The sequence below is a fragment of the Scyliorhinus canicula genome, chromosome 4 (genome assembly GCF_902713615.1).
Source record: "Scyliorhinus canicula chromosome 4, sScyCan1.1, whole genome shotgun sequence".
Taxonomy (NCBI): domain Eukaryota; kingdom Metazoa; phylum Chordata; class Chondrichthyes; order Carcharhiniformes; family Scyliorhinidae; genus Scyliorhinus; species Scyliorhinus canicula.
The window spans coordinates 235,799,113-235,819,802 of NC_052149.1; the positions used below are offsets into that span (position 1 = coordinate 235,799,113).

Here is a 20,690-nt window from a genome sequence, read left to right on the forward strand (position 1 = left end):
GTAAAGCTACTAATACTCGCCTGTTAGGTGTAACGCAGCTACCTGTGCAGTAAAGCTTCTAATATTGTCCTATTAGGTTTAAAGTAGCTACCTGTACAGTAAAGCTTCTAATACTGTCGTGTTAGGTTTATCACAGCTACTTGTACAGTGAAGCTTCCAACACTCTCGTTAGATGGAACGCAGCTACCTCTACAGTGAAGCTTCAAATATTTTCCTGTCAGGTGTAACGCAGCTACCTGTACTGTCGAGCTTCTAATACTCTCCTGTTATGTGTAACAGAGCGACCTGTACAGTAAAGCTACTAACACTCTCCTGTTAGGTGTAACGCAGCCACCAGTACAGTAAAGCTTCTAATATTGTCCTATTTGGTGGAAAGTAGCTACCTGTGCAGTAAAGCTTCTAATACTCTCCAGTTAGGTGTAACACGGCTACCTGTACAGTAAATCTTCTAATACTCTCCTGTTTGGTGTAACTGAGCTACCTATTCAATAAAGCATCTAACACTCTTAGTTTGAGTATAACACAGTTGCCTATACAAGAAAACATTAAATACTCTCATGTTAGGTACAACACAGCTGCCTGTACAGTAAAGCATCAAAACTTCTCCTGTTGGCTAGAACACAGTCACCTGCACTGTAACACATCTCACACTCTCATGTTGGCTAGAACACAGCTCTCTCGACGGTAAACATCAAATATTCTCCAGTAGGCTAGAACACAGTTACCTATACAATAAAACATCAAACACTTTCCTGTTGCCTACAACACAGCCCCCTATACAGTAAAACACCAAATATTCTCCTGTTGGCTAGAACATATTTACCTTTACAGAAAAACATCAACTACTCTCATGTTGGGTCTAACACAACTACCTGTACTGTAAAACATAAAATATTCTCTAATTGGCTAGAACATAGTTTCCTGTACAGTAAACCACCAAATATTCTCTTGTCTCGAAGATTGTTACCTGTACAGTAAAGCATCAATACTCTCCTGTTATGTGTAGTACAGATATCTATACAGTCGGGCATCTAATACTCTCCTGTTATGTGTAACACAGCTACCTGTACAGTAGAGCATATAATGCTCTCATGTTACGGGTAACCCAGCTACGTGTACAGTGAAGCATAAAGTACAGTCCAATTAGGTGTAACACAGCTATCTATTTGGTAGATCATCTACTGCTCTCCTGTTAGCTGTAATGCAGATACCTGTTCAGTAGAGCATCAAATACTGTCCTATTAGGTGTGCTTCAACTATCTGTACAGTAGAGCATCTAATAATCTACTGTTAGGTGTAATACAGCTATGTGTACAGTAGAGCATCTAATACTCTCATTTTAGGTGTAATACAACTACCTACACAGTAGAGCATCTAATACTCTCCTGTTAGGTGTAACACAGCTATGTGTACAGTAGAGCATCTAATACTCTCCTGTTAGGTGTAACACAGCTATGTGTACAGTAGAGCATCTAATACTCTCCTTTTAGGTGCAACAAAGCTACCTGTACAGTAGAGCATCTAATTCTCTCCTCTTAGGTGTAACATGGCTACTTGTATGGTAGAGCATCTAATACTGTCCTGTTAGCTGTAGCATAGCTCCATGTACAGTAGTACATCTAATACTGTCCTATTGGGTGTAACGCAGCTACCTGTACAAGTGAGCATCTAATATTGTCCGATTAGGTGTAACACAGCTACCTGCACAGTGGAGCATCTAATACTGTCCTATTGGGTGTAACACAGCTACCTATATTGTAGAGCATCTAATACTCCCCAGCTAGATATAACATAGCTCCCTCTACAGTAAAGCATGTAATACTCTCTTCTTCGGTGTAACATACCTACCTGTACAATAAGCATCTAATACTCTGCTTAGGTTTGGCACAGCTACATGTACAGTAGAGCTTCAATGCTCTCATGTTCGGTGTAACACGGCTCCCTGTAGCTGGGGCCTTAACATATATCTTTGCAGCATCCTTGAGCACGGGTGAGGTCCCGGAGGACTGGAGAATTGCTATTGTTGTCCCTTTGTTTAAGAAGGGTAGCAGGGATAATCCAGGGAATTATAGACCTGTGAGCCTGACGTCAGTGGTAGGCAAACTGTTGGAGAAGACACTGAGGGATAGGGTAAGATAGGATCTATTCACATTTGGAAGAAAATAGACTTATCAGTGACAGGCAGTATGGTTTTGTGCAGGGAAGGTCATGTCTTACAAACCTAATAGAATTCTTTGAGGAAGTTAATTGATGAGGGAAGGGCTGTAGATGTCATACACATGGACTTCAGTAAGGCGTTTGATAAAGTTTCCTATGGCAGGTTGATGGAAAACGTGAAGTCGCATGGGGTTCAGGGTGTACTAGCTAGATGGATAAAGAACTGGTTGGGCAACAGGAGACAGAGAGTAATGGTGGAAGGCAGTGTCTCAAAATGGAGAAGGGTGACTAGTGGTGTTCCACAGGGATCCGTGCTCGGACCACTGTTGTTTGTGATATACATAAATGATCTGGGCGAAGGTATAGGTGGTCTGATTAGCAAGTTTGCAGATGATACTAAGATTGGTGGAGTTGCAGATAGCGAGGGGGACTGTCAGACAATACAGCAAAATATAGATAGATTGGAGAGTTGGGCAGAGAAATGGCAGATAGAGTTCAATCGAGGCAAATGCGAGGTGATGCATTTTGGAAGGTCCAATTCAAGAACGGACTATACGGTCAATGGAAGAGTCCTGGGGGAAATTGATCCCAGAGAGATCTGGGAGTTCAGGTCCATTGTACCCTGAAGGTGGCAACGCAGGTCGATAGAGTGGTCAAGAAGGCATACAGCATGCTTGCCTTCATCGGACGGGGTATTGAGTACAAGAGTAGGCAGGTCATGTTACAGTTGTATAGGACTTTGGTTAGGCCACACTTGGAATACTGCGTGCAGTTCTGGTCGCCACATTACCAGGAGGATGTGGATGCTTTAGAGAGGGTGCAGAGGAGGTTCACCAGGATGTTGCCTGGTATGGAAGGTGCTAGCTATGAAGAAAGGTTGAGTAGATGAGCATTGTTTTCGTTGGAAAGACGGAGGTTGAGGGGGGACCTGATTGAGGTCTACAAAATTATGAGGGGTGTGGACAGGGTGGATAGCAACAAGCTTTTTCCAAGAGTGGGGGTGTCAATTACAAGGGGTCACGATTTCTAGGTGAGAGGGGGAACGTTTAAGGGAGATGTGCGTGGAAAGTTTTTTACGCAGAGTGTGATGGGTGCCTGGAACGCTTTGCCAGCGGAGGTTGTAGAGGCGGGCATGATAGTATCATTTAAGATGCATCTAGACAGATAAATGAACGGGCGGGGAACAGAGGGAAGGAGATCCTTGGAAAATAGGCGACAGGTTTAGATAAAGGATCTGGATCGGCGCAGGCTGGGAGGGCCGAAGGGCCTGTTCCTGTGCTGTAATTTTATTTGTTCTTTGTTCTGTACAATAGAGCATCTAATACTCTCCTATTATGGTATGTTATGGTAACATAGCTACCTGTACAGTAGAGCATCTGATACTGTCCTGTTAGGTGTAACAGAGCTACCTCTACAGTCAAGCATGTAATACGCTATTCTTAGGTGTAACATAGCACCTGTACAGTAAAGCATCTAATGCTGTCCTGTTAGGTGTAACACAGCTACCTGTACAGTAGAGCATCAATAATCTTATGTTAGGTGTAACACGGCTCCCTGTACAATAGAGCATCTAATACTCTCCTGTTATGGGTAACATAGCTATCTGTACAGTAAAGCATTAAATCATCTCCTGTTAGGTGTACCACGGCTCCCTGTACAGTCGAGCATCAATACTGTTCTGTTAGGTGTAATACAGCTACCTGTACAGTAAAGCATCTAATACTCTCCTGTTATGGTAACATAGCTACCTGTACAGTAAAGCATCAAATATTGTCCTCTTAGGTGTACCACGGCTCCCTGTACAGTAGAGCATCTATTACTGTCCTGTTAGGTGTAACAGAGCTACCTCTACAGTAAAGCATGTAATACTCTCTTGTTAGGTGTAACATAGTCACCTGTACAGCAATGCATCTAATACTGCCCTGTTAGGTGTAACACAGCCACCTGTAGAGTAAAGCATCTAATACCGTCCTGTTAGATGTACACAGCTACCTGTATAGTAGAGCATCTAATATTTTCCTATTAGGTGTAACACGGCTATCTGTATAATAAAGATTCTAACACTGTCCTTTTCGCTGTAACACAGCTACCTGTACAGTAGTGCTTCTAATACCTTCTTGTTCGGTAAAACACAGCACTATATACAGAAAATGCTGGATAAACTCAGCAGGTCTGGCAGTACCTGTGGAGAGTGAAATATAGTTAACGTGCCAAGTCCTAATGAGCCATCGACAGTTCTCTAGGGGGGTGATACGGACTCCAAACGTTAACTCTGTTCCTCTCAGGGCAGCACGGTGGCCTAGTGGTTAGCACAACCACCTCACGGCGCTGAGGTCCCAGGTTCGATCCTGGCTCTGGGTCACTGTCCGTGTGGAGTTTGCACATTCTCCCCGTGTCTGCGTGGGTTTCGCCCCCACAACCCAAAAATGTGCAGAGTAGGTGGATTGGCCACGCTAAATTGCCCCTTAATTGGAAAAAATAATTGGGTAATCTAAATTTATTTTAAAAATTTTAAAAATTAAAAGAACTCTGTTCCTCTCTCCCCAGGTGCTGCCAGGCCTGTCGATTGTCTCCAGCATTGCTGTTTTTATTTCAGATTTCCACCATCCACAGTATTGTGCATTGATTTGAGGTAGAACACCGGTAACTATACACTAAAGGTGCAGCTGAGAAAAAGAGCCAGAAGGGAGATTAAGATTTTTTTTAATGCTGCATGTTGTTAGGTTTGGAATACGATAGATACCTGAAAGGGTCGATCAATCCTTTCAATACATTTGGATATATAGTTGAAAAGAATCATTTGCAAAGCTATTGGGACAAAGGAAGTGTGTGGGACAAATAGGATTAGTCTTTCAAACAGGCCACACAGGCATGGGGGATCAAATAGCATCCTCTCTCTGATACGATTATGTGATCTTCTCTGCCCAGTGCATGAACCTAGCACCGCTGGTGAACGCATTCATCACTGAGCTCCCTCGGCTTAAACTTTGTGAATGTTGTACCCAAAAGGCCAGCAGACACAGATGTTATCACGATAGAATGGACTTGGATCCATGGTTCAAGGTTTACTATTAAGCCAATGATCTATTTGTCCTTTCACATCAGAATCTCATTAGCATTACTGGCTTGTGGTGAAGCCACATGTGCCAAAAGATTAGATAAAGCCAAGCAAATCTATCTAAAGGTCAATAACATTTAGCTGAGTGTCCTCGGCGTTTCAATTATGAAATGCCGATAAAAAAAGGTGTTCCTACCTTGTTCTCTAAGCAGTCTGAGTTTTCATATATCCATTGTATCCATGACTATAAAATAGTTTTGTACAACGAACAAAAATGTCAAAGTATTTTGAAAATATTATATTTTTAGTTGTACAACAAAAAAACGGAGATAATAATGCCTTAACAGGACATCCTAGCTTTAAGAAGTGAACGGTATTTTGATAGGCTGGATATGAGTCAGCCAATCAGAGACAAGTAAGTGCCGAGTGATCCGGACTGCTCCTTCCCATCCACCCTCACACACCACCCGAAACAATGGGAAATTGGCCAGCGAGCCGCAGAGGGTAACCGCAGATATTTGCCGATCCTTCAATTGGGGGTTTTAGCAACAACATGGAGACAGTTCTGACACCACTTCGACGATTGCTTAAAAATCAAGGTATTTTCTCTACGCTGCAGACTTTTTAAGAAAATAAATTAGGCAGCATTATTCCAATCTCAGGAAGAAGCAGAACGCCTCGGAGCCGAGCTGGAATAATTGGAATGTTTAACATTGGCGATGAGATGTTCCAACGCATTCTGTATTTTAAAATGGAAACTGCTATCTTGCCTTTTTATTTCCTGGGATCTAATTTCTGGAGAGATTCGCTATTCGATTCCTGAAGAATTGCAATTGGGTGCGTTTATTGGGAATATTGCGGACGATTTCAGATTGAACGCTAACCAGCTTTCTGCTCGGAATTTTCGACTTGTGCCAGGTCCAGGAAAGCGGCATTTTGAAGTGAATGTAGACAATGGGATTCTACTCCTGAAGGAAAAGATTGATAGAGAACAACTGTGCGGCCCGAGCCTGACTTGCGTTTTGTCTCTGGAGGCTGTGCTTGATAATCCTCTGAATCTCTACCAAATCGAAGTGGAGATTTTGGATATAAATGATAACGCTCCCAGTTTTCCAAAGAGTCAGATCCGCCTTGTCATCGCCGAGGTCGCTGCGCCGGGGACGCGATTCGCCCTCGAGTGCGCGCACGATCCGGATGTTGGAACTAACTCGGTACAAACCTACCAACTGGCTGCTAATGAATTCTTCTTGCTGAATGTTGAGGCGGGTATTGGAGACGGCAAGTTGCCCGTGCTGGTGCTGCAGAAGGCCATGGACAGGGAGAAGCAATCGACGCACAAATTACTGCTGTTGGCCAAAGACGGCGGGGTACCCGAACGATCTGGCACTGCCCAGATCCACATCATGGTAGAAGATGCCAATGACAACGCGCCGCTTTTCCCTCAGCCGATTTACAGGATCAACCTGGCTGAGAATGTGACGAGAGGGACCGTGGTACTGCAGGTAAATGCCACTGATTTAGATTCTGGCTCCAATGGGGAGATTGTGTATTCATTCAGTAGCCATACAGCTGCCAGCGTCCGTGAGCTGTTTGTCTTGGATTCCAAAACTGGTGAAATAAGAACGAAAGCGAATTTGGACTATGAGGAAATGAGTGTTTTTGAGATTATTGTCCAAGCAAAGGACAAGGGAGTTCACGCAATCCCAGTGTACTGTAACGTTTTACTGAACATTATTGATGTAAATGATAACGCGCCTGAGGTGACACTGACTTCATTACCCAGCCCAGTACCTGAAGACTCTGTGCCCGGGACTGTAGTCGCTCTGATCAGTGCGGCAGACAAAGATTCGGGTGAAAATGGCCAGTTGCTCTGTCGAATCGGAAACAATCTTCCTTTCGCCCTTGATTCGACCTCGAAGAAGCACTTAAAATTGCTCACTCAGGACCTGCTGGACCGCGAACATATCTCCACCTACGACGTGACTATCACCTGTAGCGATAGAGGAACCCCGCCCCTCACAACCAACAAAACCATTCTGGTGGAAGTCTCGGACAAAAATGACAATGCGCCGCAATTTGCGCAACCGAGCCTAACAGCGTACGTGATGGAGAACAATAATATCGGGACGTCCATTTTCTCAGTCACAGCATTTGATCCCGACATAGATGGAAACGGTCGGCTATCCTATTCTATCCTGGAGAGTCGGGTTCAGAGCGAGTCAATCGGAAAATACATCTATATTAATGCAGAGAGTGGCGTTATATATTCCTATAGATCTTTTGACTATGAACAATTAAAAAATATTCAGTTTCACGTTCAGGCGCATGATCTTGGAGTACCACCACTCGCTAGCAACGTTTCTGTCGACATCGTTATCCTGGACCAGAATGATAATGCCCCAGTGATAGTGCATCCAAAACTGGGGCACGGGGCAGCAATGGCAGACAGCATATCCCGATTCGCGGAACCGGGATCTCTGGTAGCTAAGGTCACGGCCACTGATGCGGACTCTGGGCAAAATGCTCGCCTGTCCTACAGGATTCTCCGTGCAACCGACATGGGACTTTTCACTATTTCACTGGAAACGGGCGAAATATGGACTATCCGCAGTATTACAAAGGCAGATGCAACCAAGCAAAGTTTGGTCATCCTTGTAAAGGACAATGGGACACCTGCACTCTCAGCTACTATGACTATTATCCTGTCAGTGGTGGATGGAAATGGAGAAATGCTCAACGACCCAAGCAGTTTGTCTGAAAGCCCTGACTTCACTTCGGATACAAGAATTTACTTAGTCATATCGTTAGGAATCATCTCATCCATTTTTCTGGTGATTTTAATTATTCTAGCCGTTAAAGTTCATGAAAGCAGGAATCCCTTCGGTGGGCATCAAGGTGTTTTGGGACCGTGTTGCTGTATTGAATCAAAGCATTCACGGAATGGAATTCAGAAAGCCAGCAGGAACATTCAGATAGCCCCCAACTATGTGGAAGTATTCGGGGGTGACCCACTTTCGCAAAGTTTCCGCTATGAGACGTATTCGCTAAAGAGGGACCTCCAGTTTACCAACACATGCAGTTTGGAAAAGAACAAAGTCAGAAATGAAATAATGGCAAACGGGGGGGAGACATCGTTCTCACATTCTGGGGATGCTTTACTTAACGAGGTGAGGTGCCTGAATGGAAAGAAAATTCGATCTTAATTGAGCAAAAGCATGTGGATTGGCATCAGGAATTTAGAATACTCGCTTTACTGTTGATATGCAATTTCCAATGGCCATTTAACAATCAGCCTGGATGTGGGGTAACAAATTGATGTTTTAACATTCGTTTATAGGTGGCATTTGGTGCAGCTGCCGTTATACTGTACCCCACCCCAACCTGCCCTCTCCATTACAACACACAGTGGGTCATTAACTACTAGATTACGTGTTTATTTGTTACAGCTAAGCTATCTGTTCATGACGTGAAAAATAGGAGCATGAGTAGGCCATTCGGCCCATCAATTCTGTTCCGCCAATCATCATTGATCATATTCTGGTCTTAATGTCACTTCCTTCTCTGACCGCCATAACCCTTAACTCCATTATCAATCAATAACCTGAACATATTTAATGACTCCGCCTCCAATGCACTTTGTAGAATTCGAAGATTAACCAGCCCCAAAGAGAAGAAATTCATCTTCATCTCCATCTTGAAAGGATTACCCACCATCTTTAAACTGTGCTTCCTAGCTCGAGATTCCCTCCACGAGAGGTGACACCCTCTCAGCATCTACTCTGTCTAGCCCCTCAGAATCATACCTGTTTCAATAAGATCACCGTTCAATCGTCTATATAAAATGAATATAGGTCCAACCTGCTCAACTTTTCTTAATAATAATAATCGCTTATTGTCACAAGTAGGCTTCAATGAAGTTACTGTGCAAAGCCCCTAGTCGCCACATTCCGGCGCCTGTTCAGGGAGGCTGGAACGGGAATTGAACCCGCACTGCTGGCATTGTTCTGCATTACAAGCCAGCTGTTTAGCCCACTGTGCTACACGAGCCCCTTCTTCATAAGATTACCTCTTCATCCCACTTCTAAGGGTAATTTATAGGGCTAAATCGGAAAGATTGTCATTCATTCAGTAATTGTGTTTAACAGTACATCGTGGATAATTCATAATTTGTTTCCATTTTTCAGTTGTGAAACCAAGATCTCTAATATGAGGCAGTATCACTGTAGCAAGCAACCTATTTCAACTCAATGTGGGGGGGGGGGGGTGAGGGTGCTCCCTGTGGAAAAACGAATTACGGGAAGAGTTTATTAAAATTCATACGTCTTATTTTTTTCCGGCAGAAAGCCACAATGTGCCTAAATGTACCAGATATGCTTAATTGAGAAATGAATTGGACAACATGAGCACTGTGCTGAATCAAACGCTCGGCTCATCAATGAAGCCTTCGCTGATGTGTATCGTTTGATCAGGTCCTGTTATCCTGCCCAATGATTTTCGCGCGTTTATCCAAAGTATAATTATTAGTGTAACTGAGTTAAAGCAAAACCAAAATAGTAAAGGAAACGGTTAGTTGGATTTTACATTGCACAACATTAAATGTAAGTATTGCGCAAAGGCTGGAAATACAGTTCAGCTTTAAGAAATGCTCTGGGTAGTGATTGGTTGAATGTCAGTCAGTCATTTTCACCAATGAAAGGCTGTAATGCGACTGGAGATCCTTCCAGTCCTCCCCTCCCCTTCCGCCATTATACACGGCCATATATTGTCTAACGTTGGATAGAGCTGCATCTCGTTATATCAGATATTCTACATCCACGCACTGGCGGTTTTAAGAGAAAGGAGAAGGTTTGTCAGAAATAATTTCGTAGATTTTTTTCAAGTACGTTTGTTGATTATGGCTGTTTCGCCAAAATGGAAACATAATTGACGCTTTTGCGAGGAATTATTCAACGGCGCCGCGTTGTGCTCAGTCACTTGAAATGCTTTGTGCTGGAAATGGAATATTATAAAATACATTGGTCATTGAAATGGCAACTTTTATATTGTATCATCTCTTCCTGGGAACTGGTTTCTGGGCAGATACGTTATTCGATTTCTGAGGATCGGGACCTGGGTTCCGTTGTTGGGAATATCGCAGAGGATCTGAGCTTGGATATAAAGGAGCTCTCAGCTCGCGGCTTTCACATTGTGCCCGGCCCCAGTAAGCAGTATTTGGACGTAAATGTAGACAATGGGATTCTGTTTGTGAAGGAGAAAATAGACAGAGAGCAGCTCTGTGGGCCGAGCCACACATGCATCTTGTCATTGGAAGCCGTGATTGAAAATCCCCTGAACGTGTACCATTTTCAAGTGGAGATTCTGGATGGAAATGACAACGCTCCGAGATTCCCAGAGAGCCAGTTCCGTCTGGAAATCTCAGAGGTGGCTGCCCCGGGAACGCGCTTTGCCTTGGAGTGCGCGCACGACCTGGACGTTGGAACCAACTCCGTACAAAGCTACCAGCTGGAATCCAACGATTATTTCAGTCTGGATGTGGAGACGCGGGGTGGTGATGGAAAGTTGCCGGTTTTAGTCCTGGAAAGGCCCCTTGACAGAGAAAAGGAAAATACACACAGGTTAGTGTTAATTGCGAAGGACGGAGGGAATCCTGAAAGATCAGGAACTGCTGAAATAATGATCGCAGTGGAAGATGCCAACGACAACGCGCCTGTTTTCCCCCAGTCAGTCTATAGGGTCAGTTTGCTGGAGAATGTGCCGAAAGGAACATTGGTGATCAAACTAGACGCCTCTGATTTGGATGTGGGTCTCAATGGGCAGATAGTTTATTCATTTAGCAGTCACACTTCGAATAGAGTCCGTGAACATTTTGGGCTGGATCCAAAAACTGGTGAAATTAAAATTAAGAAGAATTTGGACTATGAAGAAAACAGTGTTTTTGAGATTAATGTGCAAGCAAAGGACAGGGGACCTTACGCAACCCCTGTGTACTGTCACGTGGTTCTTGACGTCGTCGATGTGAATGATAACACACCTGAGGTGACCCTAACATCTGTGTTCAGTCCTATCAGTGAAGACTCTCTCCCTGGTACGGTGGTGGCTCTGATTAGTTCAACAGACATTGACTCGGGAGAAAATGGACTCGTGCAATGTCAAACCCCTGATGCTCTTCCTTTTAAACTGGATTCGTCCTTAAATAACTATTACAGATTAGTCACCCGGGAGGTACTAGATCGCGAACATGTATCCAATTACAGTGTAACTATCGTGTGCACAGATGCAGGAATCCCTATACTCACTTCAAACAAAACCATCCTGGTGGAGGTTTCCGATGTAAATGACAACCCACCTCAGTTTAATCAGCCGGTATATTTGGCTCATGTGATGGAGAACAATGTCATTGGCGCATCCATATTCTCGGTGACTGCTTTCGACCCGGATTTAAATCAGAACTCTCGCCTGTCCTACTTTATCTCGGAGACTTCGATTCAGGGCGAGTCAGCCTCCACTTATGTCTCTATTAACTCGGAGAACGGCGTCATCTACTCTCAGAGAACTTTCGACCATGAACATCTCAAAAGTTTTCAAATACAGGTTCTGGCACGGGACTCTGGAGCTCCCCCGCTTTCTGCCAACACATCCGTGGACATAGTCATCCTTGATCAAAATGACAATGCCCCGGTGATCGTGCATCCGATACCCGAGGTCGGGTCCACGGTACGGGAGACGGTATCCCGATTGGCGGAACCAGGCTACCTGGTTGCCAAGGTTTCTGCTACTGATGGTGACACTGGTCAGAATGCCCGCCTTACTTACCAGATTCTGCAAGCTACTGACACTGGCCTTTTCACTATTTCGCCAGATACAGGGGAAATCTGGACAATCCGCAACATTATGAGTAATGATGCCACTAAGCAGAGGCTGGTTATCGGGGTGAAAGACAACGGATCGCCGCCTCTTACAGCCACAGTGACATTCGTCTTGTCTGTGACGGGGACCGATGTACAGATGCTCTCCGATGTGACCAGTGAAGATCCTGGATTGATTGCTGATGCCAGCTTTTACCTGGTGATAACCTTAGCCGTCATCTCGTCAGTTTTCCTAGTGATTTTGATTACTCTGGCTATTAAAGTCCACAACAGTTCTTCTCTAGACACGTGCGGCTGTTTCACAGGACCTTCCCGACATGGGATTGAAAGAGGCAGCAGAAGCCTTCAGATACCACCGAACTATGTCGAAGTGTTTGGGGGTGACCCACTCTCTCAGAGTTTCCGCTACGAAACATGCTCAACTTCACGATCCACGAAGAGAGATTTTCCGCCTTCCAACAGATGCAGTCTGTCCACGCGGAAGAACAGCGCCCCGAGTGGCCCTGTGGGGAATGGAATTCCCCCACGGACGCCAATCACTGCGCAGTACAGAGACTCTCTGAATAATGAGGTGAGGTTCTTATTCGAGGGCGAAAAGAACACCTCATGGGTTTGATTTGGAAATACAAATACCAACTGGAAACATATCGATCGTGGAGATTGGATTATACCCAAGAGGGAATTTTTCCAATCTACTTTGCTACCTGCATTCCCAGTCGCTAGTCCTGGAACAGCTTCTGTGCTATTCAATACATTGTCGTTCGGTGCGTTAATATGGCTTTACCATCACGCTCATTGTGCCTATTAAAGGAAGCTATCATTGTGCACCATCCACAAACCCGGTGTCATCTCCACTTTAGAAACAGAAATAACTGAAAGATTGGTCCCTCTAGAATTCCACCTGGGTCTGTAATATTGATGGTGGTATATTATTATTAATATTAATATTATATTAATAATAATATAGTAATCGCTTATTGTCACAAGTAGGCTTCAATGAAGATACCGTGAAAAGCCCCTAGTCGCCACATTCCTGTTCGGGGAGGCCGGTACGGGAATTGAACCGTGCTGCTGGCTTGCCTTGATCTGCTTTAAAAACCAGCTATTTAGTCCAGTGTGCTAAACCAGCCCCAGTTATACTTATAGTTTTACAATTGCATTTGAACGGAGAATTATTACATGGCCTATAGTTCCCTCAGTGAAATATTCAATCAGAAGTCAGTCAGCTGTATATATAACTGAATGGACTGAGTGGGGTTTAAAAGTTACAGGTGAACAAATTGGGATCCTGACAATATCTGTCGAGATGGGTCCTCAGGCATTCTGAGGCTTCAGTTAATTCTCATAATGTGTCATTCAGAAAAAAGATAACCTAAATTCAATTTTAAACTGGTTCTGAATCCACTAAAGTTTGGAAAAGGGAAAAAGAATCTCCAAAACAATTCAGGGGAAGATAGGAGACATTTAGATTGTACAACATTAAATGTAAATAACACAGTGACTCGCAGAGACATTCCAGCTTTAAGGAATGTTCTGTATGGTGATTGGCTCAATCCCAGTTCACCAATGAGAAGCTGCACTGTGTCTGGAGATCTGGACTGCCCTCTTCCCTCCCCATCCACCATTACGTATATTCAGATACAGTGTAAACCCGCATAGCGAACTACGCGGCACATTATCCGGTTTTGTTTCCGTATATAGTGGTAATTTGTGAAAGAAATAAGAAGAATAGAAGCAAATCTCAGGTATATTTGCCAAATGCAGGTATTTTTCTGCAATATTGCTTCCTTTTATCGGTAAAAATGGTTTCTGCTGAATCTTACTCCAAGGAATTATTGAATGGCGTGTCGCGCTGAAGTAATTGGGATGCTTTGTGCAGGAAATGGGATTGTCTGAAATATACTGGCTGTTAAAATGGTCACTGTTATACCGTGCCTTATTCTCCTGGGTTCTGGTTTCGGGACAAATTCGCTATTCCATTCCTGAGGAATTGCAGCTGGGCGCCTTTGTTGGGAATATCGCAGACGATTTGAGGTTAGATGTGAGAGAGCTCTCGGCTCGCAGTTTTCGCATTGTGCCTGGACCCAGAAAGCAGTATCTGGATGTGAATTTGGACACTGGGATATTGTTGGTGAAAGACAGAATCGACAGGGAACAGATCTGTGGGCCGAGCCCCCTTTGCAGCCTTCCCTTGGAAGCCGTCATCGAAAATCCCTTGAACGTGTATCATTTTCAAGTGGAGATTCTGGATGTAAATGACAACGCTCCCCGTTTTCCCAAAAGCCAATTCCGTTTGGAAATTTCCGAGGTGGCCGCGCAAGGGGCGCGTTTTGCCCTGGAGTCGGCGCAGGATCCCGACGTGGGCATCAACTCCTTACAAACCTACCAATTAGTCGCCAACCAATATTTCACAGTCGACATCCAGTCGCGCAGTGGAGATGGCAAGTTGCCAGTGTTAGTGCTGCAGAGGCCGCTGGACAGAGAAAAGCAGAGGACACACAGGTTAGTGCTATTGGCCAAGGACGGGGGCATCCCTGAGAAATCTGGAACTGCTGAGATCATTATTACCGTTCAGGATGCCAACGACAACGCGCCCGTGTTCCCACAGTCAATGTATAGGGTGAGGCTGCTAGAAAACGTGTCCAAGGGAACTCTGGTAATCAAACTAAACGCTACCGACTTAGACGATGGTCCCAACGGAGAGATTGTTTATTCTTTCAGTAGTCACGCCTCGGCCAGAGTCCGTGAACTTTTTCAGGTGGATTCCAGAACTGGGGAAATTAGAATCAAAGGTAATGTGAACTATGAAGAAAGTAGCCTTTTTGAGGTTAACGTGCAGGCGATGGACAAGGGGCCTTATGCAACTCCTGTATACTGTGATGTGCTGGTGAACATTACCGATGTCAATGATAACGCACCTGAGGTGACTTTGACTTCCATGTTCAGTCCTGTCAGTGAGGACACCCTGCCTGGGACTGTGGTGGCCCTGTTCAATGTGGAGGACACAGATTCTGGAGATAATGGACGGGTCCAATGCCAAATTGCAAATGGATCTCCTTTCAGGCTAGATTCTTCTTTGAAGAATTATTACAGGTTACTCACCCAGCAGCCACTGGATCGTGAAAATACCTCAGGGTACGACATTACAATCCAATGTAGCGATAGAGGAATCCCTCCTCTTGCAGCCAAGAAATCCATCCGCGTGGAACTTTCCGATATAAACGATAACGCGCCAAATTTTACCCAATCTTCATACTCTGCCTACGTAATGGAGAATAACGTCATTGGTTCTTCTATCTTCTCAGTGACAGCTTTTGACCCAGATTTGAACCAAAACTCTCGCTTGTCCTATTCCATCCTGGAAAGTCGGGGTCAGGACTTGCCAATATCATCGTATGTGCACATTAATTCAGAAACTGGAGTCATATATTCTCAGAAAACGTTTGACTACGAACAGCTGACAAGTTTTCAGATCCGGGTGCGGGCAGAGGACTCTGGCACGGTGCCACTGAGCAGCAACGCTTCAGTGGACATTATTATCCTGGACCAAAATGACAATGCCCCGGTCATCACACATCCAGCCCCACAATATGGGTCCACAGTGACAGAGACTGTATCGAGATTCGCCGAGCCGGGTTACCTGGTCGCGAAAGTGTCTGCAACAGACGCAGACTCTGGACAGAACTCTCGCCTCTCCTACCAGATTTTCCAGGCGACCGATCCGGGACTTTTTACAATTTCATCGGACTCTGGGGAAATATGGATAGTCCGTGCTATTCTGAACAAGGATCTCAACAAGCAAAGGTTGGTCATTGTAGCCAAAGACAATGGTGCACCATCACTTTCAGCTACAATGACCATCATTATATCAGTGGAAGAAGGCAAAACAGAAATGGTATCCGAGACGGACAGTTTATCTGAAGGACCTGCTTATGTTTCGGATAGAAACTTTTATTTAGTCATATCTCTGGGCTTACTTTCCGTCGTTTTCCTAGTGATTTTAGTTATCCTCGCTGTTGCGGTTCACAGAAACAGGCCGGGCGCTGATGGCCGGACCACTTGCCAGGGTGCCTGCTGTTGCTTTGAGGCAAGAACGCAAAAGGCCGGCAGGAGCCTTCAGATCCCCCCCAATTACGTTGAAGTGTTTGGGGGCGATCCTCTTTCTCAGAGCTTCCGCTACGAGACGTGTTCATCTTCAGATGCGATCAAGAGAGACTTCATGTTTCGCAACATGTATAGTTCACATGGGGGCAAGGAGACCATCCATACCGGGCCTATTGGCAAGGAAGAGACCCCGCCGTTCTTGAATGATGCAAATTCTAGAAAGATTGCTGATAGTGAGGTGAGAGGCCCACTGAAAGGCTGGGGTGGGAGAACACGGAATGTGTTTGATTCAGATTTACACATAGCACCCTGAAAATTTCTGCAGGTGCGGATGAGGAAGTCGAAGAGTTGTCTGCGTGGGCTATCAATGTTCTTGGCTTTTTAAATCATTATCTCTTTACAAGTTAAACTAGAGAGGCATCGTTATCATTTCCTTTGTGATCAATCCGTTGTATATTTAAATGTTATTCAGCGTGAAGCTATATTTAAAATGCTTTGATACATGACACATAATCTGTTATTATAGTTACATTAAAAAAAACATGTTTCAGACGCTGAGAGGCTGTTTTTCTCGGCTGGAAATGTAAAGTTTATGCTCAGAGTGTCAAGATGACGGGTCAGCCATTTCACACTGAGGTGGGGGAACATTTCTTCAGACAGAGGCTGGTGAATCTTGGAAATTCTCTCCTCCAGACAGCAGAGGATGTTCAGTCACTGAGCACATCAAACTAGAGATAGATAGATGTCTGGACATGAAGTGGGATAAGGGAGGAGGGGGTAATGCAGGAAAGAGGTGATGAAATAGCTGAGCCATGATCATATTGGATGACGGAGCAGGTTCGATGGGCCCTCGAACCTATTCTTATTTCTTATGTCCTCATGGTTTAAAATGATATGACAGTAGAAATAGCAGATTGCTTTCTGAAACACATAGACCAAACTAATGAACAAACTCCATTCCCTGTTTTATACAGGATCCTTCATTAGTGATTTTAAAGGTGAATTTCACCTTGGCCAGAATCTGCCCTGCCATTTCGACATAAATAACAACAAGTGCCATTAACCTTACCGTTATTTTGTCAGCAAATCATATCTCACAGTTTAAAGGGTTATTTGGTCGGGAAAATAAAATCAAAATATTGAAGGGAAAGGGAAGAAATATTTTTGGTTGCACAGCCATAAATAGTACTTTTACGCAGAGGTTTAGAAAGCCGTTCTCGCTTTAAGCGATGGTTAGAGCCGTGATTGGCTGAATGTGAACAGGCCGACGTCCACCAATCAGAAGCGAGAATTTGTCCGGAGATCCCCTTTCCCAACCCATCCACCATCAACGTAAGATCAGCTACACTGTAAAATGGACAGCAAGCTGCGTGCCGCTATATTAGGATTTCTACAAGCATCTATGGATGTTTTTAGAATTTGTAAGAACATTTGTCACAAATAACGGCAGGATGTTCACGTAGTACAGGTATTTTACACGTTGTAGATCTTTTAAAATGATATTTGAAGTTTACTGAGACGATTTTGCGAACGGAGCGATGCTGCGCTGAAGCATTTGAAATGTTTTTCGCTGGAAATGGGATATGATAAAATATATTGCTGGAAAAAAATGGCAACTGTTGTGCAGTGTATTCTCCTTCTGGGTTCTGGTATCGGGACAGATTCGCTATTCCATTCCCGAAGAGCTGCAACTGGGCGCCTTTGTTGGGAACATCGCTGACGATTTGGGCTTAGATGTGAGAGAGCTCTCGGCTCGGAATTTTCGAATTGTGCCCGGTCCCAGCAAAATGTATTTGGACGTAAATTTAGACAATGGAATTCTGTTTGTGAAGGAGAGCATTGACAGAGAGCAGCTCTGCGGATCGAGCCTTACTTGCCTCTTGTCTACAGAAGCTGTGATCGAAAGCCCTTTGAATGTCTACCGAGTGGAAGTGGAGGTTCTGGATGTAAACGACAATCTTCCCCATTTCCCAAAGAGCCAAATCCGACTGGAAATCTCTGAAGTGGCGGCACCGGGGGCGCGCTTTCCCCTCGAGTGCGCGCACGACCCGGACGTTGGAAGCAACTCCCTCCAGAGCTATCGGCTGGTTGGAAACCATCATTTCGCCCTCGAGATTGAGACTCGTAGTGGAGCCGAGAAACTGCCAGTGTTAGTGCTGGAAAGGCCACTGGATCGAGAGAAAGAGTCAACCCACAGATTAGAGCTAATTGCCGAAGATGGTGGGGTCCCTCCGAGATCCAGCACTGCTGAAATAATGATCATGGTGCAGGATGCCAATGACAACTCTCCTGTGTTTTCCCAGTCGGTTTACAGGGTCACTTTGAATGAAAACGTGTCCGCAGGAACATTGGTGATCAGGCTTAATGCAACTGACTTGGACGATGGTCCTAATGGTGAGGTAGAATATTCCTTCACCAGCCATACCTACGGGATAGTGCGTGAGCTCTTTGGCCTGGATTCCAAAACTGGAGAAATCAGAGTGAAAGGTAATTTGGACTATGAAAAACACAGTGTTTTTGAGATTAATGTCCAAGCAATGGATAAGGGGCTGACCGCAGTTCCTGTCTACTGCCATGTACACGTGGATGTTACTGATGTGAACGATAACTCACCTGAGGTGATCATCACCTCTCTGTTCAGCCCTATTCGCGAAGACTCTGCCCCCGGGACAGTGATCGCTCTGATTAGTACCACAGACAGAGACTCGGGGGGAAATGGCCAAGTCGATTGCCAAATTCCAAAGAACCTCCCCTTTCAATTGAATTCGCCCTTGAGAAACTATTACAAACTGCAAACCCAGGGACAACTGGACCGTGAAAATATCTCCAAATATGACATCCCTCTGTACTGCAGCGATTCAGGATCGACTCCTCTCACTTCCAAAAAAACGGTGTCGGTGGAGCTATCAGATCTAAATGACAACGCGCCACGTTTTCAACAGTCTGCCTACACAGCCTATGTGATGGAGAACAACGTTATTGGAGCCTCCATTTTTTCGGTGACAGCGTCTGACCCGGATTTGAAGGAGAACGCACGGATATCTTATTCCATTCCGAGGGAGCTGATCCAGGACGTGTCAGTGACCAACTACGTGTACATTGATTCGGAGAGCGGAATCATATTCTCTCGCAGAACTTTCGATTACGAGGAACTCAAAAGTTTTCAGCTCCAGGTTCAGGCCCGGGACTCTGGAATCCCCGCACTCAGCAGCAACATTTCGGTGGATGTGGTTATCCTTGACCAGAACGACAATGCCCCGGTGATCCTGCATCCGCTCCCCGAGTTCGGGTCGACAGTAACGGAGACAATGTCTCGCTCCGCAGAAGCAGGATATCTGGTTACCAAGGTGTCTGCCATCGATGCTGACTCCGGCCAGAATGCTCGCCTCTCTTACCACATTACTCAGGCTACCGAGCCAGGACTTTTCACCATTTCACCGGACACAGGTGAGATCTGGACAGTCCGTGGCATTGGGAACAAAGATGCAACAAAGCAAAGGATAACAGTCGTGGTAAAAGACAAGGGAACCCCACCGCTTTCAGCGTCCACGACTATCAGTTTATCTGTGATCGATGGGGACACCCAGCTACTTTCTGATGTTAGCAATTTGACCGAAAATCCTGGATTTAATTCCGATTTGAGCCTTTACTTGGTGATAGCTTTAGGGGCGATTTCGTCCATTTTTCTGGTGGTTTTAGTCCTGCTCGCTGTGAAAGTGCACAAAAACAGAACTGGGTTTGCTGTGTACAGTTGCGGCCTGGACGTTTGCTGGTGTTGTGAATCAAGAAATTCGCTCAACGGGATTCAGAAAGCCAGCAGAAATATTCAGATACCCCCGAATTATGTGGAGGTATTCGGAGGCGATCCACTTTCACAGAGTTTCCGCTACGAGACATATTCAACTTTGGGGCGAGACTTCGCCTTTCCCAACACGTGTGCATTGAAATGTAACGTCAGGGGTGAAAATATTGGGAATGAAACAAATCCACACTCATCACCTTCTGCAAATTATAGAAACACTGTAAACAGTGAGGTGAGGTATCGTTTCAAACAGGGCAAAATAGATACCTCACAAGGTTGATTTGGTGGCACATCAAATGCAAATGATGAATTTCAATGCATAATTAACTATGTCTGTGTGATAATGTGAAGTTAAACGTTATGCTAAAAGTTACAATTATTTCCTTGTACTTTTAAACCAGCAATCTATCGTTTAGTGACACCAACTGCATTGCTCAACTTCATTTACGATTAATTGTACATCATGATCCTTTAAGGAACTTACTCCCAATTGGAAAGAGATACACAATATCATTATAATATGCTGCACATAAAAATATTGTACGATAAGTAAATGCATTTCCAAGTGAGGAACTTAAGAAAAAATCTGTAAAATATCCTAACCCTAACCTTACTGGCATTACTTCAAATGCTGAATTCAGCTCTGAAGAAGTCATGCAGACTCGAAACCCTAACACTGTTTCCCTCTCCGCAGATGCTGACG

The 20,690-nt window shown here is 44.6% G+C and overlaps 1 protein-coding gene across 26 annotated transcripts in view; it reads left to right on the forward strand.

Annotated features, from left to right (window-relative positions):
- The window catches only part of LOC119965489 (protocadherin-10-like), a 631,779-nt gene that overhangs the window by 536,211 nt on the left and 74,878 nt on the right, over positions 1-20,690 (forward strand). The window contains exon 1 of one of the 26 annotated variants that reach the window (XM_038796331.1): positions 10,090-12,652. The exons of 24 other annotated variants lie outside the window; for them this stretch is intronic. In XM_038796331.1, coding sequence (XP_038652259.1) covers positions 10,211-12,652 — 2,442 coding nt within the window. In that variant the 5' untranslated portion in view covers positions 10,090-10,210. Of the gene's footprint in view, positions 1-10,089; positions 12,653-17,518; positions 20,220-20,690 lie in introns of those variants that run through there. One more of the 26 variants, XM_038796329.1, reaches the window with a different exon arrangement.